This window comes from Gadus morhua, chromosome 15, assembly GCF_902167405.1.
Source record: "Gadus morhua chromosome 15, gadMor3.0, whole genome shotgun sequence".
In the NCBI taxonomy this organism is placed as follows: domain Eukaryota; kingdom Metazoa; phylum Chordata; class Actinopteri; order Gadiformes; family Gadidae; genus Gadus; species Gadus morhua.
In genome coordinates, this window is record NC_044062.1 from 24,740,555 (window position 1) to 24,759,629 (window position 19,075).

The window sequence follows — 19,075 nt, forward strand, 5'->3', positions numbered from 1 at the left end:
GTTTGATGAATTGAGGGAGTTTCTCATCAATGAAGAGTTTCCCAATGAAATGGACAAGAAACAGCGCTGGACATTTCGACGACGAGCCTCAACCTTTTTGATCGATGGTAGGCCAAAACTAGATATTTAATATATTATTGCAATAAATAATTTATCGTTAAATTATGCAGTTATGCTTTGCAATTCATGTGAGGTGTAGGCCGAATTAAACTAGGCTTAAAGGGTAGCCTACTCAATAATTGGCATCCTATCTTCTAGACGGCGAATTGTTTTATGTCAGACGTTGGGGCTCGGACAAGGAGGAAAAGGTGAAAGTGGTCTGTGGGGCAGCTGAGGCCGACGCCTTATTTAAAGAATTTCATTGTAGTGACATTGGTGCACACTGCGGCCAAGTTCGTACCAGGAGCGTGATCTCACAGAGGTTCTACTGGCCTGGCATGTCCACCGACATTGAGAATTGGGTTTGTTATTGCTTTCATATTTAATAATTTTCTACTTTATTCAGCACAAAAAAAACGGCAAATCACATGAAAATGTCTTCCATAGGTATCACAATGCACTGTGTGTCAGCAAAGTCGACATGACCTCAAGCTTGGCACAGAGTATATACCAATAAAGGTAAACATGTCATTTTTGTGTCTTAACCCATGTAGCGGGGTCGTATAAGGCTCAGTCATTTCAAATTCGTGTTAAAGTTTGGTTTTCACTTCCAAGTTGAAGTTTAGGGTCTACAGAAAAATTTGAGTCCGAGTGTCAAACACACAGATGAAAAAAGGCCTCTAGGGGGCGCCGCAAAATATGTAAACTGCTACAACTTTTGATTAGATTATCCAATTTTAACATATGAGGTATGTATGGATTCAGAATTAAAAGGAGAAACAGGTATACCAAGCATTTGGTGACCAGATAAAAATAAATACATTTTTATCCCAAAATATTACATGGACACAAGCGAAATTATGCTTTTTTTGGAGATAAAGTCTGGAAATGTCCTCAAAGTTGCTATGAAACATGATTTTTAAAGTTATTGTAAATAAAGGCTGTGTAATGACTCGACTGGATTTAAGATTGGTGTTCAGAATATCCCTATAGCACAAACATAGCTACACTGTAAAAAATATCTACTTGGTTCTACTTAAAATTATAAGTTTCCCAGCTGCCTTAAAATTTCAAGTAAAAACAACTCATTATTTTGAGTCTAGTTAAGCTTTGAATTACCTTCTGTGAGTCAACATGACTGAACAGTTATTGTCGTTTCAACTTTGCTATGCAAGTTCAAAATAAAGTGAACTAACTTATGTGTATTCTGTTTACTTAACCCCATTAGTGGCTTCAACTTGTAATTTAAATTTAAGAATGTGTTTTATTCATCAATATGCATTCCGTACACTTATCCTCTTTAGTGGGTTCAACCTTGTAATTTAAATTAAGTAATTTCTTTGAATCAGCTTATCAAGTTAAGATTATCTGAAATAATGTCTTGTTTTCACTTAACAATTAGCTACAAAAACACAAATTTGAGTACAATTTTTTTTTTTTATTAAAACCAATGTTAAGCTTGTGAATGTACAGTACAACAGTAGTTTCCCACTCTGGGCATTTGCGTGCATGAACGTACACTGCAACAGTAAAACAACATGAACGTACACTACAACAATAGTTTCCCACTCTGGGCATTTGCGTGCATGAACGTACACTACAACAGTAAAACAACAAAAACACAAAATCACGTCATTTTTTTTGCATTACCATTCCATTCCCGAGTGGGGCATGCTTTACAGTTTATACCTCAGGAGCTTGTTTCGGACACCGTGGACTCTGGCAGAGGCCTCATCTGGTTTGATCTTCATCACTACCTTCTGCAGGAACTCAAAGGAATACTTCATGGCTCGTGGATACTCAAGGTTAACGCAGTAGATGATCCCCAGAAGCATGGTGAAGCTGGATGGCACATCCTTGAAGTTGTGTAGCACAATGTTTTCTTCAACCACAACTGCCACATCGAAGACCTCTGGAAAGGCATCCTGGTTGTCACCTTCATAGCCTATCAGTAGGCCAAGTTGCATCCCCTTCATGGCTGCAGCCAGATTCTCACCATGGGCCTTGAAAAACAAAAAAATGGTGGTAATTTTTGGGTCTAGAAGTACATGCGCTGCAAAGCTACTTAAGTCTGTCATCATAAACCTTGACATGCTTTCGGGCTAATAAGAGTCTCCTTGGGATTTCCGTTGTGAGAGTGCAAGTGCATTCTATGTGCAATGCTGAGAGGTTACTGCTAATCTTCTAATCACCACTATTCTACCCATCCCTCCTCCTCCCAATCACTACCATTCTGCCCCTCACTCTTCCCCACATCACCACTATTCGGCTGCCACAGACTTTATCACCCCCCATGAGTGGATCTAATACAATCCGTGTTAAAGATTGTGTGTATGTGTGCTATTATGCATGACAGAAAAAGATCTTACATCACACATCCTAATGATGTCGGATGGGTCTTCGGATAGGTAGTGTGGCAGACCCAGTAGAGCAGCAGTCCTTCTCCTTTCGTTTGTGTTCTACAAGACAAATATAAGCAGTGATGAGATTTTATTGCAAACATAACACCTGGTGCCCAATTTTAGAATTCTCAGCTCGTCTACTCACATCTTTCTTCACACAGTCTAAAATGGCTTTCAGTGCAGGCTTCTTCCCCGACTTGGTCACAGCTTCGTACACTTCAAGCAGTCTTGGTACCAGGTCATCAAGTCCGTTGAGGAATGACTCAAGAAGGTCTGTGCTTACGATTCTTTTGAACTCCGCCCGAACCTGAGAAAAAGACAAAAAGGTTAAGAGCTTCACCATTTGGTAAGCTAAGGTTGTCTTGTCAAAGGCTTTCATCCACTCAGTTATACTAACTGCAAGACTCAATGCAAAAATGTAATCCAGCTCTTCCTGGAGGGAAGCTCACACATTGATTTCCGGTCAAACATGGATTAAGTGACTAATCTCAGGCGAGTTGTTTATTGTGATACCTGTCTCTCACAGAACATGGCCGGCCATCTGGTCATGACATCCCCGATGAGAGGTTGATCCCCTACGATCTCCTTTCTGCGCTTGGAGAATGTGGCAGACATCAGCTCCTCTATCCGTTGATGATCCAGGTCCTTTTTCAGCATTTCCACCTGGATTGGATTGCACAAGCACAAGGACACATACTAAGACAAAATAGTAGGCTTCACAAACACAAAACCAAAGTGTAGGTATGATGTGTATGCGTGTATATGATGTACCTCAATCATCCTCCGCTTCCCTTCCATGTCTTCAGCACTCAGTCCTTCAGGGGGATCTGGACAGTAGTGGACCTCGCCCTTCTTTGACTTCTTCACACGTGATCCCTTGGCATCTTCTCCTATTCTTTTGTTGACTCTCACCTCTGGGCATCCAGCTGCACTTAACTTCTGCCGATAGTTTCCGAGCTTAAACTTCAGGCTGTGGAACCAGCCGTACCAACCCTTTCCAGAACCTGGCTCTTTGAGACTGGGATGCTTCTCCACAAGCGCCTTTGCAACATTCTCGTAGTGTTGCCTCTCAGGATAAGGACTAATCTTTGACATGCTGTCTGCAAGTGTGTCCAGGATATCGGTTTTCATACCTTTAGGAATCACCATCACAGATCCATCTTTTGCATATCTTCTATTTGCTTCTTGCAGCGTGAGTTCAACGTCATGTGAGAACTGTGGAATCGGGAAGGGATCAGGCCATTGCTGGGAGTCAGATTCCCCACTACTGAGAGATGGAAGGCTGGCTGTATCCAATGTGGAAACTGAGAGAGCTGCATCAGCTGTGAACAACACTTTCAATGTTGCTCGTTCCTCAGGAAGGTCTCGGATGTCGGTCAGGTTGGTCAGCTGATCCTTGAACGCAGGGTCCTCAAATTGTAAAATAAACCCACCTCTCAGGGAAAGGTTTGCACGCAACACCTCGCACAGTTCCTCAACACTCTGGGGGGTGTTTTAGATGGAAAGGCGTCTGATATCCGTTTCACAGAGGACAACTCGCAGCAGCATCGTGGATCACTTCAACCTGAAATTGGAGAAGGAAAAAGGTTTCATCCCCTGTATACATACAAAAATAATGGTTACTCCTAGAAAGATTTGTAAAACACAAGAGGGTTAATTATTTTGGATCAGGCTGTTAAATGTTATTTTGCAGGACATCCAACACCTGGATTGCTGCTAGAGAGGTTTGGAAACATTGCAAGAGGGTTAATTATGCAGGATAACAGTGACGACTTATACCCAGATACCCCCACACTCAAACTTACCGCAGCCTTAAAGCAAGAAGGTTCTGGGAGTGGCTAACAGGCGCCCCTGGATGAAGTATGACACAAGTGGCATGTAGTCATTGAGATCCTCTGGTTTCACCAAGAGACACTCAGCAGGGCTTTTTTTCACGAGATGGTAACTCCTCAAATGCTCCACGTAGAAAGTCGTAAAACGCTCAATGAAGAAACAAACATGACCAGCCAGCACAATGCATATTTCCAAAATCCTTCCGAAGTCTGGTAGTCCACTTGTACTTCCAACAGAGAGTATCATTCCCTTTGAATACTGCGTTCCATTTAAGAAGATACTAGGGGTCAGTCCAACTGTGTCAACGTCACTGAATCTATTCAAGATTGCTAGTCTAACACAACCATCTAAGAATTCCAGGCAGACATCAGTCACTTTTGCCGTCTCAGTCTCAGGCTTGAAAATGCTAGGCATTTCAAGATAATATGCAAGCATAAGTTGGTGTCTTGAGGCCAGGGTAAGCAGAATGTTTTTAAAGTTATTGGCATCACGCACTACCTTTTTAAAGAAAGAATGTTTAGCCTCAAACCTGATTGTCCAACACTCTATTAAGGGTCCAAACCTTTGAATTAGGCATGGATAATGCTCAATGAAGTGATGTTTGGGGCGTAACTTGTAATCTGGGAAAACTGTCAGTAGTAACTGTCTATGATCCGATATTTTGGACTGCAAATAACAAAGTGAGTCTAAAGTGTAAGATGGAGTTGCCAAGAGCTCAACCAAGTCTTTCAGTTCAAGGACTATTTCCCATGTTTGATCTCCTTCTGGAACACGGTGGCCGATGATAAGGGGAAGGAATCGCACAAGACTCCAATTTTCGTGGCCATTACCACCTACAGTTCCAGTCTTTCGAAAAGTTGAAGGAATTTTCTGGGGACAGTTTGTCTTATCAGAGAATTTAAAAGGAAAGCTCTGTATTTCACTATTGAGCTCTTCTAATTTGAAATACTTCTTTGAAATCAAATCTGCAAGGCACAGACTTAGTTCTACAGGTACAATCCATTCCAACACATCATGCAAGAAATCAGGTGGAAAGCCTGTGCATGTGTGAAATCCGGTCAGGCTGTTGAGAGGGCAGTCTCATTTCACACCATCAACAGATGCAACGTCACTCTGCTTCAACACATTTACAGCTTCATCAAATGACTCTGGTGACCTTAAAACAAAGTTCCCAGTTCTAACATCACACGTCTGTATGTCTTTACGACTAACTAGACAAAACCTACAAAACTTCTCAACATTGAACGACTCTTGGAAACCACCTAAGGAATGTGCAGCTAAGTTGTCAGCAGCAACAAACAAGATGGTGCCTTTAACATTACACCCTAGTTTGTCTACAAACACACCAACTGTTTCAAGACATTTAATATCGTCAATCAGTGGCTTCAAAACACTATCATAACCATAAATCCTGACATGCTCAACCTTGCACAGTAAAGCAAGGTAGATTGATGACAATGCTGACTTGTACCTAGAGGGTAAATTCCCAATAGCCCAATACACACCACAGACTTTATGTTTCTTTTTTGATGTGCCCAACGGATTGCAGATTTCAAAGTCGTCAATATACAAAGTAATAGCTACACTTAGTTCTTGACCTGAGAGAATTCCATTCGATTTATAGAAGTCACCATCCAGAAAAGACTTGTAGTGGCCAGACTGTTCAACTGGTTTGTTTTTCGCTAATGCTTGCAGTACCTCTTCTCTTTTAAGAAGATTGGAAAGTAACTTTAGAATAGGGATATAGACAACAGTATGAGACTTTTCTTGTCTGTTCAAAAGATATTCGACATGCTCAATGACACTAAAGTTATTTTTGTAATATGACTGTCTTTAGTAGTCGGTGCCTAGAGATCCTTCCCTTGAAAGCAAATTAAGTGGGTTAGCACTTTGAAATGCTTCAGTCAACGATGTCAAACATTCCTCAGATGAGTAATTATGCTCCTTCAAAACATTCTCAATTGACTCCCTAGTTATTTGTCCAGCACGTTCTCCAATATCGAACAAATCATCCACAAGTTCTTGAATCGCAGACTTTGACACATGAAGGACGGCTTGCAGTCGAAGGAAAAGGGATGCAATTCGGCGCTCAACTGACTTCTGTGTAGGCTGAGAGTCAGGTTCAGTCACTGAAACATCTGGTGACTCTAAATCAAAGTTATCCTCTTCATCATTGACAGAATCTTGACTGGGACAATGAAGAATAAGTTCAGGTTTGAAATGATTGAATGTAGAAGCCTGATGATGCCGGCTTCTGCGAGCAGTAAAAGTTGAGGCTACTCTAGATTTAAAAGAGCACCCCACAAACGGGCAATTCACAGTCTCTCTATTTATCAAATGTCTCTTTAAATGAAGAAAATAATGTTTGATGTTGCTTGGCGCTGAAAAACTACAAAGTTCACATCGAAGTCTAGCAATGGGACTCGTTCCTTGTTTGTGGCACTTCAAATGTTGTACAAGTTCCACATGGGATTGAAAGACAGTAAAACAATTAGGGTAAATACAACTAAAACCAGTTATTCCACGTCCATGCTTGTCCTTGTAATGATTTACTATAGCCTTTTGCTTGCATGAGGCAAAATTGCAAAACTTACAAGTCCACTTCATCTAACGTGTAGCCAAGCCTGGTAATTCACAAAGCACCTGAAATACACAAAACAGAAGAAACGCTTTAAGTGATGTGAATTGCAAAAGTGAACAAGAGCACATTTCTAGTTAAGTCTAACTAACAAATTGGATTTATGAATTGCTTCACTTCATTATTTTTACTAATTAAGCTTTGGATTGTTCTTTGTAATGTAGTGTCACCATGACATGATTCATTGCTATGCAAGTTCAAAATACAGTGAACTTATTAACATGTGTTCTGTTCACTAGTGCTGCCGCGATTAGTTGACGTAAATTTTTTTTGTCAACGAATCGTTTTTACTATTGACCGCCTATTTATTTTTGTTCTCCCGTCTCAAACGGCTCACTGTAATTCACCTCCACACAAATATGTGCCTCTGCGCACCCTTCTGGTTAATCGGCTATCCTCTTTCTTCCCCCTCCCCCCGCCTTCACTGCTTTGATATGACGCGCGTGCGTGTGTGGCGAGCGTATGCGATTTCAAAGTAACAAACCAACTCAAAGCCGATGCATGCATCCAAAACTATTCGTTCAAAACCAAATAAACAAATCAAAAACCGCATCGCTTAAAATACTTCTTTTCAAAACTTGGGAATTAATACGGCACGGTACCGAGCGGTTGAAAACAATGTTGGCGTCTCATGTGGCTGCCTTGCGCACCTGCGTTATATTACGTATTTAAAAATGTACTATATATACGTATATATACACTATAATTAGGCGTTTAGATTAGTCGATAGTGGCCGCAGTACTATTCACCAGTCCTTGTTAGAGGTTTCAGCAGTTATTTTCATCAAAGAATGTCTTTAAAGTAGTTTATCTTGTTTAGACAATCTAAAATAAGTCAGTTCTCATTTAATTCATTCATTTTAAAATAATCACACACGACAAGTGGGTCTATCTGGCTATCCGTGTAGCTAATGCGATCGATGTTCAGTAAAACAAACAGTAATGAACTTGCACAACCAAGCTACGAACAATGGACTGCTAAAGTTAGCTAGCGGCCACGCCGCCAGCTAACGTTAGCTAGCGGCCACGCCGCCATGATCGACAGGCAGCTAACATTACTCAGGGCCGAAGGGCAAGTGCATAGACAGTAGAAGGGCAAGTGCACATGTCTGCCTTGCTAGCGTTAGCTACGTTAGCTAACAAGGTAACGTTAGCCAGCCAACTCGGAATGTACCTCGCTAAAATGATATCACAAGTATTGCACATATCGAACGATAGCTAACGTTAATCAAGTTATTTGCTTCATCGACGCACATTCTAAATATAAAAAGAAAAACACGAACACTTACCAAAAGCCGTCTCGACTGCTTGCAGGTGGCTGGCGAGAGGCGCCAACTCCAAATTCAATCTCAACGTCTCGAGGCTGGACTCGCACATGCGCAAAGAGCTGGCCTACGCACACGCCAGTTGCACTGCACTCAATTTAAAATGGCAAGTTCATTCAAGCACCAGGAATTTGTGATTCATTGAAGTAACTTATGAACCTAAATTGGAAGATTGAAAACTCATACATTTGAATTGAAAGGTCATAAAACATTATTTTAAGTTAGAGTTGTTGAAATAAATAAGTTATCATAACTTATTGATCAGATCATTTTTTACAGTGTAGGATACCCGTACACAAATATGGCTGCATATAGTGATATGTAGCACCCAACTTGCAGGCCTTTTGTTATTGTTGCACTTTTTAATTATTTTGCTGCTTTCATCCATGAAAAATAAGGTTATAGTAGAGTTATGCCATCTACTGCCACAAGAGGGCAGACTAGCAGACACATTTCCCTTCATTTGACAATCAAGCATCTGTGCTAATTTCTCTCTGGCATTATTGGTATGTTGAAGGTAAGAAAACAACAATGAACATGTTTGGATGCTAAGTTATGTTTTTAATGAACTTGTACGACAAATAATGTGTGATAAATTGTGAAATATCAACCACAGCTAGTAGCGAATAAATCCAAACAGTAGCTAGCATTAACATTAGTCATTTTGCTAGCACCAGTTAAAGCTAACTTTAATGCTGGCAGCAGGATGGAATGAATAAGTCTACTGGGTCTTGCACTTGTGTAAATTTTAGGTTTTTAGCTGTTTATTTTACATAACATACTTAAGTTTGATTTGGTTACAAAAAGGTAAATACAATACTATTATATTTTATCTTTCCTGTTGACAAAATACAGGAGTTCAAGCAGGGTATGGGCTGCTTGAATTCTGTTTTTATGAGATGGCTGAGGCAAGAAAATGGGAATTGTGCATTCTGTGCCAAAAAGAAACTGAGGAACAACTTGTTTGCCCTCTTGCGAATCCAGTTGCCAGTCGTAGAGTGGGAGCCTACAAAGAAATCATCAACCTTGTGAGTCAGTTTAGAGCTATTGGTGCGGCTCCCCACCCAGATGTAGATCTTCCAGATGAAGAATTGATGCAGCAGAATCGTGCATCCTGGCACAAATCATGTCGTCAGCTTTACAGATCCTCAGCATTTGAACACGCAAAAAAACGCACTGCCCGTGAGGGATTGCCTGGTGTAAATAGAAGTTCTTGTCGGACTGGAGAACCTGTTAACCGCAATCTATGTCTCTTCTGTGCTAAAGAAACAGATGCAGTAGACCATTCTTTCCAGAAATTATCACTTACCCAAGAGATACATGACAAGGCAGTTAAACTAGGAGAAGATCGTATTCTGGCACTCCTTGCAGAAGGAGATCTGGTTGCTATTGAAGCAAAGTATCATCTGAAATGCTACACAATGTTTAACCGCCGTTACAATGTGATTTGTAAACAAACCACAGTGAGTGAAAACCTTGAAATCACAGCAGAAAATGAATTGCTACAATTCATAAAAGAAGAAATTAGCCGGGGTAGTAGAGTCTTTGCTTTGCAAGATCTAACAGAGATGATGACTGAGAGACTGGAACAATATGGTATCCAGAAAATCGTGAACCGGACACGCCTAAAGGAAACAGTCCTCAAGAACTTCCCTGATTTGACAGAGGAGAAAGGTATCAGGGACAGAGTTTTCATTATGTGTTCGAAAACTGCTAGGAAGATCATATCAGACACATCACAAACACCAGATGAAGAAGCGCACACATTACTAATGGCAGCTTCAATCCTCAGAAAAGCAGTTTTTTCAATCATGAAACTCCATTTAAATTTGATGGCTCATTTCCCAGTGGTTGTGAAGAGACGTCTGTTCCCCAGAAAATGAAGTATTTCTTCCGCCATCTCCTCATAGGACCCAAATCCTCAACAGATCAAGATAATTCCAGACAGACTCTGTCTGTGAGTCAGGTGGCCATGCTAAATATGACCTCTCTTTCAACAAACTTGAAATGTGAGCCTCCACTTGCAGTGTTCCTTGCCCTTGATTTGCATTCGGAAACAAGAAGCAAGAAGTTAGTCAATCTGCTACACAAATATAAACTCACAGTATCATATGAGAAGGTCCTCAGCATGGAAGTTTGCTTTGCACAGGCCATTGCACAACAGACCAGGAAGAATGCAGATATAGTCTGTCCTACAAATTTGCGTCGGCAAATTTTCACAGTTGCAGCCCTTGATAACTTGGATCATAATCCCACATCACGCACTGCCAGCTCATCCTTCCATGGAACTGGGATTTCACTATTTCAGTTTCCTACATCAGAGAAGCCTGGGTTGCACCAAGAATGTCTGAAAATCAACTCAAAGAAATCAGGAGAAAGCAGCATAGTAGGACCCATCCTGCCTCATTCGTATACATCTGTACCACCTGTGGGCCGGAATCTTGTTACCCAACCTCCAGTTAAAGTTGTGCAGCCAGTGGTGAGAGGTTCATTTGATGCAGAGAGACAGCATGAGGAGGCATGGATGAAGGCAGTAAATGACATCCTCTATGTCAATTCTGATTTAGAAAGTGGCACTCCAACAATGTGGTCTTCATTCCATGCTGCTCGATCGATGTTGTTGGACAGCCGGAAAAAAAGCATTGAGGCCCTCCTGCCACTTTTTCATGACAAAGCAGCAACCCCAGAAATGATTCACCATGGAATGAACCTGGTGAAGAAAAACACTGAGCACCTCAACCCACAACAAGTCCCTGCAATGGTAGTGGACCAACCCCTGTATGACCTTGCAAAAAAAATGCAGTGGACCTTCCCTGACATCTTCGGAGAAGACAAGTTTGTGGTGATGTTAGGTGGGCTCCACATTGAAATGGCTTTGTGGAGTACCATGGGAGATCTTCTGCGTGGATCAGGATGGCCTGAAGCCCTGAAAGAAGCTGGGCTAGTGAATTCAGTGGACAACAGCCCACATGTAAGTATGCACCTGTATGGATTTGAGTACTATATAATCACAAAAAAAACATGCATTTATGTATTCATTCATTTAGGTCTATAATGCCTGATAACAACCCCACTGACCATGGGTGGAAAGAAGAAGACAGCAAACTTCTTCCCATTTGGACTACGCTACCACTTGCCAAAGACGTATTCCAACTAGATGTGAAGTGTGGTTGTACAAGTACTTGTACAAGTCGACCTGCCAGTTCTCGGTGCAAGTGCATGAAGGCGAAGTTAAAGTGCACACGTCTGTGCAAGTGCGAATGTCAGAACTTCTAAGACTGACATAGAATAAATCAAAGAAGTAAATTATAGTTATCATTGTAGAGTGAAGTTCTCAGAATAAATGTTAGCCCTATCCTCTGTTCATTTTTTGAATGCCAGAAAAACTATTGTTTATCTTCTTATTGTTATTGATTTACTTTCTTCCAGATATAAAGTTATTTTGTGAAAATTTCTTGTGAATAAAATGATGGCTTGTTGGCTTGTTGGCTTGATTGATTGATTGATTGATTGATTGATTGATTGATTGATTGATTGACTGACTGAAAAAAGTTGAGACACCTGATCCTAAATCAATACATAGAAAGTTCATGGCTGTTACTACATTTTGCGGCGCCTCCTAGGGCATAGAATAGAAGAGTGAGGAGCATTTCAATTTCAGTTTAATCACCACACAGTCTTGACTTGTGAAATAACATTAAAAAGTAAAATTCCTTAGCAACTGTGAGGATATTTTCAGACTTTATCTTTAAAAAAGCATAATTTCGCTTGTGTCCATGTAATATTTTGGGCTAAAAGTGTATTTATTTTTATATGGTCACCAAATGCTTAGCATACCAGTTTCTCCTTTAATTCTGAATCCATACATACCTCATTTGTTAAATTTGGTTAATCTAATCAAAAGTTGTAGCAGTTTACATATTTTGTGGCGCCCCCTAGAGGCCCTTTTTTATCTCGGACTCAAATCTTTCTATAGACCCTAAACTTCAACTTAGAAGTGAAAACCAAACTTTAACACCAATTTGAAATGACTGAGAAAAATTACACATTCATCCGACCCCACTAATGTTCCTATGACGATGGGAGGAACATTCATCATATTTTCAACATATTTCATGTGTGAATAACATAGCAATTACCTCTTTCTCTGTCTTTCTCTCTTTGTTTTCAAACAGACCAAAGTTCCTTTTGAACTTATAGGCATGGACCTGAGCCCTGTACCACGAAGCTCGCTTAGAGGGTTAGCGAGGTATGTTGAGCTCCAAGCCTGGGTTAGTTGTACCACGAAAGTCGATCTCTTTTAGCGTCGCTATATCCAACCCGGTCTCACGAAAAGTCGTGACACTGTCACGTTATTTAATCTATTGGAACGTGATCAGGATCACGTATTTTCAAATTTTTCGTGTTTTAAAGCACAAATTTCAAACCCATGTATTTCAATTGGAAGTATTTGTCGTGTCACCAGCACGACTTCCAAACTAAGGTTCTGTGCGGGAGCGTTCTCCCTAATGTCCCTTAAGGAGCTCCGTACAGTACATTTATTGTTAAAAATTGTGAACAATATGACAGCTTTAGGCCACCCGTTTCTACTTTCACCTTTGATTCTGAGAAATTGTGACAATTCACGGATATAGGCTATTAAATGCAGGTGCGCTGCTCAGGCAAACCGCGAAAGAAAAAAGGGTAGCTGCTTAATCTGTTCTTTTTAGAATTGTATGTCTTGATGTTTTGATCTAGCCATAGATCTATTGTCTTGTTTTTGGCTATGTGAATGGAAGTCCGCGTCGATGGCTCGCAAGTCCAGTGTCGCGAGCGGACGTGACATCTAGAAGTCATACCGTATAATAATGGGTTATCATTAATATTGATGCGTAGGGGTTGATTATAACTCTTGTTTATTGTTTATACCACAGTCTGGGGGAATACTCGTATTCTGATTGGCTGCAGGGTGTGTATTATCTCCTGATATAGGCCTACAGACACCTGCTAAGTAGTTCCAGTCAGTGTTTAGATTCTCTGCCCGAGCCCGAGCCATCATATCATAAATTAGCCTAATCTGAGGAGAAATCTATGCCATAAACAGAAATATTATGTGTCTTTATTACACGGGTCTTCTCAATGCCGTGGAACGCTCCGTTCACTTGCATGGGTCCGGGGATATCTCGGGATTGGTTTCTTTATTAATCGAATGGGAAATGCAATAGGCCTATTTTAGGACCGAATCACCGTTGAACTTGTTTCTAATAACATTTCTAGCGAGAAATAGTTATAGTTATGACGAAGAATCATAATGTGAATCGGAATATTCTATAAATGTCTTGATATCATCTTTCGTCTCAACACTTCTGCTGCAGCCGCCTAAAGTCTCACTCCGAGAACCTTAAAATATGAATCAATCCATTAGAAGTATGAAAATATCTTCCCGGAGGCGTAAGGGGGCAAACAAGGTGTCCTTTGACATCTACGTTTCGAGGCGATTGCAACAGTGCCACACATGCTCGCGTCACTTGGGAATCTCCATGCTTCCCGATGGAGATTCTTGACAAATTACATGTTATTTAGCATCTACACGTTAAGCTGAGTCCAATGAGATCAAGCTTGCCCTCTTGCCACACCGAGATCGTGTCCTAGACCATATGTACCATGTAAAATACATTTGCTAGAGTGTCATGCTTGGTGTCATTGGACTCAGCTCAACGTGTAGATGCTAAATAATATGTCATTTGTCACAAATTTCTATCGGAAAGTAAATCAATAGCTGCTCATCATTGATTAAGGCCTCCAATTTCGACAGCTAATTACTACCATTAAACATGTTCGAATATGCTCATGTGTGGCACCATTGCAATCGCCTGGAAGCGTAGATGTTGAAGGACACCTTGTTCGCCCTCTTACGACACCGGGAATATATTTACATACTTCTGATTGACTAATGAATTGATTCAGCTATTCCCTCAGAAGTCTGGGGTCAAAAGGTCAAAAGCAGCCGACACCACGCCGCTTATGAGACAACAAAAGTTTATGTGTATTCCTCTCATAGCTTTTTGTCATTATTAAAGAGAGGCCTGATTCTCCGATATGCAGGTTGGATGGCTACGGTGTAGGTCTGGGAAGAACTTCAGGCCAAAATCTTGCAAGCGAGCCGCTGGGTGGGTGCAACAAGATGGAGCACTTGCTGAGTCATTTCCTGTAAGCCACAGGTTGAAGCGTATATGCGTCCTTTGAGACCCCCTTTGATATATAAGAGACCCCAAGGCTTACTTAAATGTTGTCGACTCAGTCACCTATTGCATCACTTCCTTTAGGGCTTCGGCCTCCTAATTGATCATTGTAGTATAATTGAATGCCCTCTTTCATATATATGATACCTCCACCACCGGGACGTGGCAGCAATTCTCCAAATCCATATGGGGAGGGGGGGGGTGATGCTTGTTGACAGTAGGGGTGTACACTAGACATAAATAGGAAGCAAACTCAGGAGAAGGAATGACCTCTCATAAATATTTATTCAATAAATTGTTTCAAATAACCCTGCCTCGTTAAATCAATGAGCTTGGTGTTTTGCTTTCAAAAATAGGTTATTGAAGAAGTCTAAACTGCACAAAATAAAAACATCCAAGCTGCCTTTTAAGAATACCTTGGAATATCTGTCTATTTTTTAACCATCTGACCCTAGTTTACGACAAAAACAACACAATGGACGGCAGCTCCTTTGCCGCGTGGTTTTTAGAACCATGTAAGGATTAGAGGGGGCGGTCGATAGCAACCACCATAGCAACAATGACGGTCAAGTGACTGGATGCAGCCCCGTTGAAAAAAATAGAATACCACTCGACACACTCAGGAGATTAATGATATTTAAATGATTATGAACATGAAGTCTTTATTTGCATGGGTTTACATTTCGTTCTGTGTAGCATGGAAAAATCGGAGAAACACTCCCATTCATCACCCAAGTGGGTGCTACTCATTGGTGGTGGTTAGTGAGGTCCCCCCTTCACTGTAGGCGTCTTTGAGTGTTATTAATTATTATTATTCTTCATGTTTAACCTCTGTTTTTCTTTTATTCCTAGTCTGTTTTACATAGTTTTGAATGATGACTATATGCTCTGTAAAGTGACCTTGGGTGTCTTGAAAGGCGCCTCTAAATTAAATGTATTATTATTATTATTATTATTATTCAGAATGCATTGGTTTACATTTCGTTCTTTGGAGCACGTATATTTTTATTTATTTATTTATTTTCAGTTTTTGAGGAGGTGCTTCAAAGATGCTAATTTTTCTGCAATAATCCAAAATCCAATGGAAAAACCCGTTGGCTTTTTGTCAAGGGAAACCAGGGCGACGCTCACTTCCGGGTTGGGCAACATACGTCAGCCCTCCACCACGCTATACTGTAAAAACACATGTTCAAGTTGAATGATAATGCATGAATTTATTCTTTATTCTGCCATATAATTTATTTAAGGGGGGGGGGGGGGGGCATACAAGTCTTTTGGCCATAGTGGATCCAGATCTGTTCCGGAGCATTTCAGCACCCCGGGCAACAGCGCAGGGTTGCCAGGTCCTGCAAAAAACGTCCCGCCCACATACCGTTCAAAATCCACCCAAAATGTCCTAGAAGCAGCCCAAATAAAAAGGATATTCCACCTTGGCCAACGTTTTGAAAGTAATAATAATTGAGGGAATATCTGCAGCGAAATGCATTGTGTGTGTGTGTGTGTGTGTGTGTGTGTGTGTGTGTGTGTGTGTGTGTGTGTGTGTGTGTGTGTGTGAGCTGCTAGTTTAGCGAAAGCAGCGTCCTTAGCAACCTGACGTCATTGAAACATGCGAGCGAGCCGATAAAATCTTCCTAATGACTATAAAACTAAAGATCAGACGTAATCACTGACTAAAGATTATGCAAGTAAAAAGTATATTTCTCGCTAGAAATGTTATTAGAAACAAGTTCAACGGTGATTCGGTCCTAAAATAGGCCTATTGCATTTCCCATTCGATTAATAAAGAAACCAATCCCGAGATATCCCCGGACCCATGCAAGTGAACGGAGCGTTCCACGGCATTGAGAAGACCCGTGTAATAAAGACACATAATATTTCTGTTTATGGCATAGATTTCTCCTCAGATTAGGCTAATTTATGATATGATGGCTCGGGCTCGGGCAGAGAATCTAAACACTGACTGGAACTACTTAGCAGGTGTCTGTAGGCCTATATCAGGAGATAATACACACCCTGCAGCCAATCAGAATACGAGTATTCCCCCAGACTGTGGTATAAACAATAAACAAGAGTTATAATCAACCCCTACGCATCAATATTAATGATAACCCATTATTATACGGTATGACTTCTAGATGTCACGTCCGCTCGCGACACTGGACTTGCGAGCCATCGACGCGGACTTCCATTCACATAGCCAAAAACAAGACAATAGATCTATGGCTAGATCAAAACATCAAGACATACAATTCTAAAAAGAACAGATTAAGCTGCTACCCTTTTTTCTTTCGCGGTTTGCCTGAGCAGCGCACCTGCATTTAATAGCCTATATCCGTGAATTGTCACAATTTCTCAGAATCAAAGGTGAAAGTAGAAACGGGTGGCCTAAAGCTGTCATATTGTTCACAATTTTTAACAATAAATGTACTGTACGGAGCTCCTTAAGGGACATTAGGGAGAACGCTCCCGCACAGAACCTTAGTTTGGAAGTCGTGCTGGTGACACGACAAATACTTCCAATTGAAATACATGGGTTTGAAATTTGTGCTTTAAAACACGAAAAATTTGAAAATACGTGATCCTGATCACGTTTCAATAGATTAAATAACGTGACAGCGTCACGACTTTTCGTGAGACCGGGTTGCAATATCACCATGGTGACTTATGCTCGCAACCAAACCTGGTCGGGAGCAGTTTTTCGGCACCGGAGATCGGCTACTTAAATCGGCGTGCGCAGCTTCCTAGCCCCTCCTCTGACAATGGCGTCACCATTTGTGGGTGTTACCTTGGACCCCGGCGCACTTCTCGTACAGGCGTCTCTCCGGAGACAAGGGTTTTACGGGACAGAACCGATCCCTTGGCATTGTCTGACGATATTCAGATTTCAGACTTTATTGTCATTGTGCAAACAACGAAATTGGGGTTCTTCATGAGAGATACAGATTCTCATCAGAGGGTGTTCGTTATTTGATCGTCCTTTTGGACCTTATGTAGACAATGATTACTGTTGCGCATTGTGTCTCAGTGACAGAGTGCTAGAGTGGAGGTAGCGCGTCAGTCTTGAATTACTGCGCGGGGGGTTAGACTCCCTAGTGACGCGAATTTATGTGAAGCTTAAAAAGTCCTAATTCTCATGCATATGGAATACTTATTCACTAAAGCTTATGGAATTATATTTTTGTGCTTATTTCGAACTTGAACCCATATTTTCAAGGCCGTGCTGGCACCACATCTATGGGGGTAAAATGCATGATGATAGACCGGCGAATTTGAACCCCGGTCGCTGGCGTTCGGGTCTTATACTAATCCACTAGGCTACAGCCGCTACCTCTCAGCGGTCGAAAACATGCGATACATTTCTTAAATAGGGTGTATTTAAAGTGAATTCCCTAAATGATAGAATAAGGCAGGATGGACGTTGCTTATGCATTTTTAAATCATCATCATTCTATTTGGATTAATGGCGAACAATTCTGCATTTGGCATAGTTATTTTACAGACAATATGCAGAATCTTTTCACTTATACTCATATAGACTGCTTGATCTATCGTAAAGGTGAGAAAAATTATGCAAAAAAACGCCCCTTTCACGTGAACGCGCACTGAACCTAAAGCGGAAAACCTGGTTCAACTAATTGAATCTAAAGTGAGCTTCGTGGTAGGACTCTGATTGCGAGTTGCGGCTCTGTCGAGCCAGGTTTTCCTAAGAAAGCCTGGGTATGTTCAGCGAGCTTCGTGGTATAGGGCACTGGTTGGCAAACTTGTAATGACTGATCAGGGAAATCAGTACATCTGTGTGATGGTGGACTACTTCACTCGATGGTCACAGGCCTATGCCATCAAATCCAAATCTGCAGCCGAGGTCACACAGTGAATTCTCAAATTTGTCTACCAATTTGAGGTACCGCAGAGAATACTTACTGACCAAGGCAGAGAATTTGTCAACCAAGTATGTATTTTTATCAATATTTTAGCAAATATTTGAACTTTCAAATGACTTTTATTTATTCAATGTTACAGTGGGGTTAATTTGTTCTCTGCACCATTCATAGAGATCAACGCCGAAGTGTGCCAAATTTTGGGGATAAGGAGGAGTCTCTGTGCCCCATACCACCCCCAGACGAATGGGTTGGTGGAGAGATTAAATGGCACTATACAGAGGTTAAGAGATGCATTTTACAACTACATCAATTGACAAAATTACCTTGTTAAAAATCGAAGAAACAGCATTTAACATACTCAAATAAAAGGGTAACATTAAACTTTTTTCAACTATCTAGAGCTCTGGGGAAGCTCACAAGAGAAAAACCCAACACATGGGATAGATACCTGGACGCTGTGATGTTTGGTTTGCGCACCAAAAAGCAGCTCACAACCCGCTTCTCTCCATTTTACCTGATGTTTGGGAGGCAAGCAAGGTATCCATCTCAGGTGCAGGAAAACTATAAGGTTAGTTGGAATGTTTATATATATTCTCTTGTTCTTCAAAAAACTATTTTGAACAATTAGTGAATGACGTTACATAGTTATGAACTGTAATCAAATTAAATAAGCAATT

General features: G+C 40.9%; 1 protein-coding gene across 1 annotated transcript; it reads right to left on the bottom strand.

Moving 5' to 3' along the window:
* Positions 1-1,775: 1,775 nt before the first annotated feature.
* On the bottom strand, positions 1,776-4,217 carry LOC115560387 (uncharacterized). The gene is made up of 5 exons (XM_030379792.1): positions 3,273-4,217; positions 3,015-3,164; positions 2,647-2,808; positions 2,469-2,558; positions 1,776-2,102 (listed from the first exon to the last, which is right to left on the bottom strand). Exons 1-5 carry the CDS (start codon positions 3,648-3,650, stop codon positions 1,776-1,778), a joined length of 1,107 nt encoding a protein of 368 aa, XP_030235652.1. The 5' UTR covers positions 3,651-4,217.
* Positions 4,218-19,075: the final 14,858 nt, after the last annotated feature.

What these genes read in the sequence shown, in the direction of transcription:
- LOC115560387 (XM_030379792.1), bottom strand. Translation starts at nt 3,650, where the DNA reads ATGGTGATTCCTAAAGGTATGAAAACCGATATCCTGGACACACTTGCA. An exon ending in GGAAGCGGAGGATGATTGAG is followed by an intron (nt 3,165 to 3,272) that starts GTACATCATATA and finishes AATCCAATCCAG; the next exon opens with GTGGAAATGCTGAAAAAGGA. An exon ending in ACATCATTAGGATGTGTGAT is followed by an intron (nt 2,103 to 2,468) that starts GTAAGATCTTTT and finishes TTGTTTTTCAAG; the next exon opens with GCCCATGGTGAGAATCTGGC.